At 47.8% G+C, this 3,807-nt stretch overlaps 1 protein-coding gene across 1 annotated transcript; it reads left to right on the top strand.

Moving 5' to 3' along the window:
- The first annotated feature begins 218 nt into the window (after window positions 1-218).
- On the top strand, window positions 219-3,427 carry TCF24 (transcription factor 24). The gene is made up of 2 exons (XM_066334207.1): window positions 219-605; window positions 2,984-3,427. Exons 1-2 carry the CDS (start codon window positions 219-221, stop codon window positions 3,095-3,097), a joined length of 501 nt encoding a protein of 166 aa, XP_066190304.1. The 3' UTR covers window positions 3,098-3,427.
- The last annotated feature ends 380 nt before the right edge of the window (window positions 3,428-3,807 follow it).

The raw sequence follows: 3,807 nt of genomic DNA, 5'->3' as shown, positions 1-3,807 counted from the left end.
TTTAACTTTGTTCTGTACCCGTGCGTGATGCTGAACTTGTAAGCAGCAAATGAAAAGTGGCTCACAGAGCTGCAGTCGAGCTTTTCCTAGCACATGCAGTGCCTGCGTTTCTGGCCACCCTCGTTTTCAGAACGTGCTGGCTCCAGCTCACCGCAGCACCTTATACTTTAGAGGCGCTCTTGTTGCTTGCAGGACTCTCCCTGCCGGGGCCGTCACCGATGGACTGTGGACACTTAGCGGAGAGCGGCGAGGAGCTCTCCATCCCGGGCGCGGAGCCCGGTTCCCTGCCGCCTTCGCCCGGCGGCAGCAGCTCGTGCCTGCCCTCGGCGGCCGGGCCGCGGGCTGGGGCCGCTCCGGGCCGCCCCGCCGCCGCCAACGCGGCCCGGGAGCGCAGCCGGGTGCAGACCCTGCGCCACGCCTTCCTGGAGCTGCAGAGGACTCTGCCCTCCGTGCCGCCCGACACCAAGCTCTCCAAGCTGGATGTGCTCCTCCTGGCCACCACCTACATCGCGCACCTCACCCGCAGCCTGCAGGACGAGGAGGAGTCACCGGGAGAGGGCTTGGGCACCACCCTCCGCGGGGATGGATACCTCCACCCGGTCAAGGTAGGAGAGCTGAGGAGCAGCTACCACCTTCTGTCAGTGAGTGAGTACGCTGGCCTTAGATACGTAATTCAAACCAAAGATTTCCAGTTCCTGTACCTTGCCTAGAGGTATTACATGGAAATTCTGCCTGGACTAACCGCTGTGCCTGGGTCTTAGGGGTCTGATGGAGCTTTTTTCCTCCAGCTTCGGGTACTTTGCACCAAAATATCAAATCTAGTGTAGATCCAAACCTGGTGGGACCTGGTTCTGGAAGTGAAGGTCAGCACCACAGGAGGAGTTGCATCTTCCTGGTCCCTGTGTGGAAACCTTGGTGATCCCCGCAGAGCCACTGGATGCTGCTGTGAGGGGTCTGTGTGGTGAGGTGACAGTCCCACAGCCGTGATCCACCCTGGGCCTGCTTTTGTCTGCTGCCGGGGCAGCACAGTGCAGACAGCGGCGTTAATTACCAGCCATGTGTTAATGACTTTCACGAAAGTGCTTTTCTGAAGCATTTGTCTGGTTGGTATATGCTCTTCCCTTTGTCCAAAAAAATGACAGTGACGGAGAAGAGGTGAGAAAGGGGAGCTGCTCTTGAGAGCACTGGGATGGAAACTGTTTCCAAATGCAGTGCTCACTGACTGATGGGGCTCAGACACCGCAGGCTGTTTTCTTTGGCTCTGCTCACAGGAGTGAGTTAAAGCACTGAGGTGTTTTCTTTTCTTTTTTTTTTTTCTTTTTCTTTTTTATTTTAAGAGTCTGAATTCAGAATGATTTAATTAAGATTAATTTGTGAAGTAATCTCTAATTTCTAAAAAAGTGCCTAATTCACAGAGAGTTCCTTGTTCACAATGTTGGTTGCTGTATTTTACATCATGATGTGAATGCAGGCTTCTGAGACCATTTAAATTATTAGCAGACTCATAAAAAAAAAGCCAAACCTCTATATCAATCAGAAGATGGCTATAATTTAAGTAAAAATTACTGTGATGTATTTCAAAATAAGTTCAAAATAGCTTCTCTTAGTTCCCTCAGTCAGAGTGAAAGGACACAGGTCTCTTATGGCACTTTTTATCAGCTGCCAACTACTACTGGCAGAAAAATACTCTTTGAGTAGTTATTACAGCAGTTAAATGATCCAGATGCCCATTTCCCAGGCTACTGGAAGAGAGCAATAGTGGATTCACTTAAGCAATTATTTTTTAATGAATATATCTGATGAATGTGTCACAGTCAAATCCTAGTATCTGCTTCAAAAACTCCAAAATGCAGGATATGAGACAACCTTTAGAGATGAAGTTTTTAACTAAACTGAAAGATTAAGCGCAGTAAATGCAAATAGTGAGGAAAGTTAAATATCCAAGTACAGTTGTCTGTACACTGAATGAAAAATACAATGAATGACTTTAAACTTGGACGGTTTATTGGTGACAAACTCTTAACATCACACTTGAAATTAAAAATACTGAATGAGATTGTACAGTGTTTCTAAGTGAGAATATGCTGCTGCTTTAGGTCTTTGAACAGGAGAGCTGAGATTTATCTGCAGTATCATTAAGTGCTCCTCACCCACAGGAGAGGTGCCAGTCTGTTCCCAAAAGAGTCTTTAAAAACCTGCATTTTTTTGGAACAACATGCTGGCTGCATTTCAGGCATTTTTGCATTCAATGAGTGTGACAAGTTGTCTCTTCAAGCATCCATCTCTCTAATACTGAACTTGGCTGGATGCTCCCTCTCAAGTTCGGGGTGCCCAGCTGCAGCCACCTGCACCATAGGGCTGCTTGCAGTGAGCAACCTGCTGGGGTTAACAAAGTCTAGCTGTTAGAATAAATATTTAACACCAAGAGTAACTGATGATTCCAAAAATCAGTGAGTGTAAGGATAAATTGTCATCTGAAATAGCTGGAGCTGACAACAAGCAGCTGAGAGTGCTGAAGACTGCCAAGGTGCAATTACATTAAATTCCCTTCAGCAGCAGCGCCTGTGGTGCAGGGCACAGCCAACAGGGACGAGTGTGCACACACAGACTGCAATCCCTGCAGGTGCAGGTGTATCCCTGTAGCATCCCTGGTGCCTTGAGAAGGAATTGTTTATTCTACTCACAGAACATCTGTGACACAAACTGAGCTAGGCTGATGGGCCAGCACAGCCTGCTCCTGTCTGCTGGGGCATGGCAGGGTTGGGAGCTGTGCTTCATGATTAATTACCAAAGCAAACATCCAGGTTGAGACTCCCTAATCAAGCTCCAAACATTTTCCAGTGAATGACAAAAGAACTTTTTGGTGATAGCAACAGGTTCTGACTTTCTTGTACCATGAGTCCATGAAAGCTTTGCTGAGAACTGCAGTTGGAGTGCAAAGCTCCCGGGTGTCTCAGTGCTGTGCTTGTCTCCTCTCTTGCAGAAGTGGCCCATGCGTTCCAGGTTGTACATTGGAGCCACGGGACAGTTTCTGACCCACTCGGCACAAGGAGACAATGCAAACCACGGGGAAACATCAACATCTTCACAGACCTAACCTCCCTTCTTGCTTTTAAAAAAATGGTTATTTATTACACCTTATATATATGTATATTTAAGTTAAAAAACAGTGTCTACAGACAAACTATAATTCCTGAAATGCTGTTTGTAGAGGAGAAGGAATTGATTCTTAAGTGTAATTAAAACCTCAATAAGTTAACGTGACACATCATTGGTTTCTATCAGTGCTGCGATCTGAATGAGGGGCAGTGGGAGGGGGTGGCTGCAGCCAGCACCAGTCCGAGCAGCAGCAGCAAAGAGCTGCCAGCAGAGTTAACTATCCCTGTCCTCTCTAGGACAAACGCTGTGAGAAAAGAGAGGAGTGATGTGTAATGGCCAAGTACAGGGCAAAATAGGCTTGGGTGAAAAGAGGAGGGCAAGGCTAAAAATAGCAGCTGTAATCCCACATAGACTTTCTCCACTGCTTAAAGCTGATGGCAGAAATCCCCTAACCGCAGCTGTTGGGTCAGGGCTCCACTCATGGATTAGTAGCTACATGTCTGTAGCTATTGCTGGGAAAGTGGATGCATGTCCATGGAGTAAAAAAGTGCAGAGAGACCTGTCCCTCCTGCCCAGAGTGCTGTAATTTGGGCACTGCTTGTATCCACCCACAGGACTGTGCTGCACGTTCAGGGCTCAGCCCCAGCACAACCACGTGTCTGCTCACCACACCACAAGCTCATCTCATTTAAGGGCTTCACATGTTGG

The sequence above is a fragment of the Sylvia atricapilla genome, chromosome 1 (genome assembly GCF_009819655.1).
Source record: "Sylvia atricapilla isolate bSylAtr1 chromosome 1, bSylAtr1.pri, whole genome shotgun sequence".
In the NCBI taxonomy this organism is placed as follows: Eukaryota; Metazoa; Chordata; class Aves; order Passeriformes; family Sylviidae; genus Sylvia; species Sylvia atricapilla.
The sequence above is the reverse complement of the archived record's forward strand: the minus strand, read 5'-3'. Positions and strand labels throughout refer to the sequence as shown.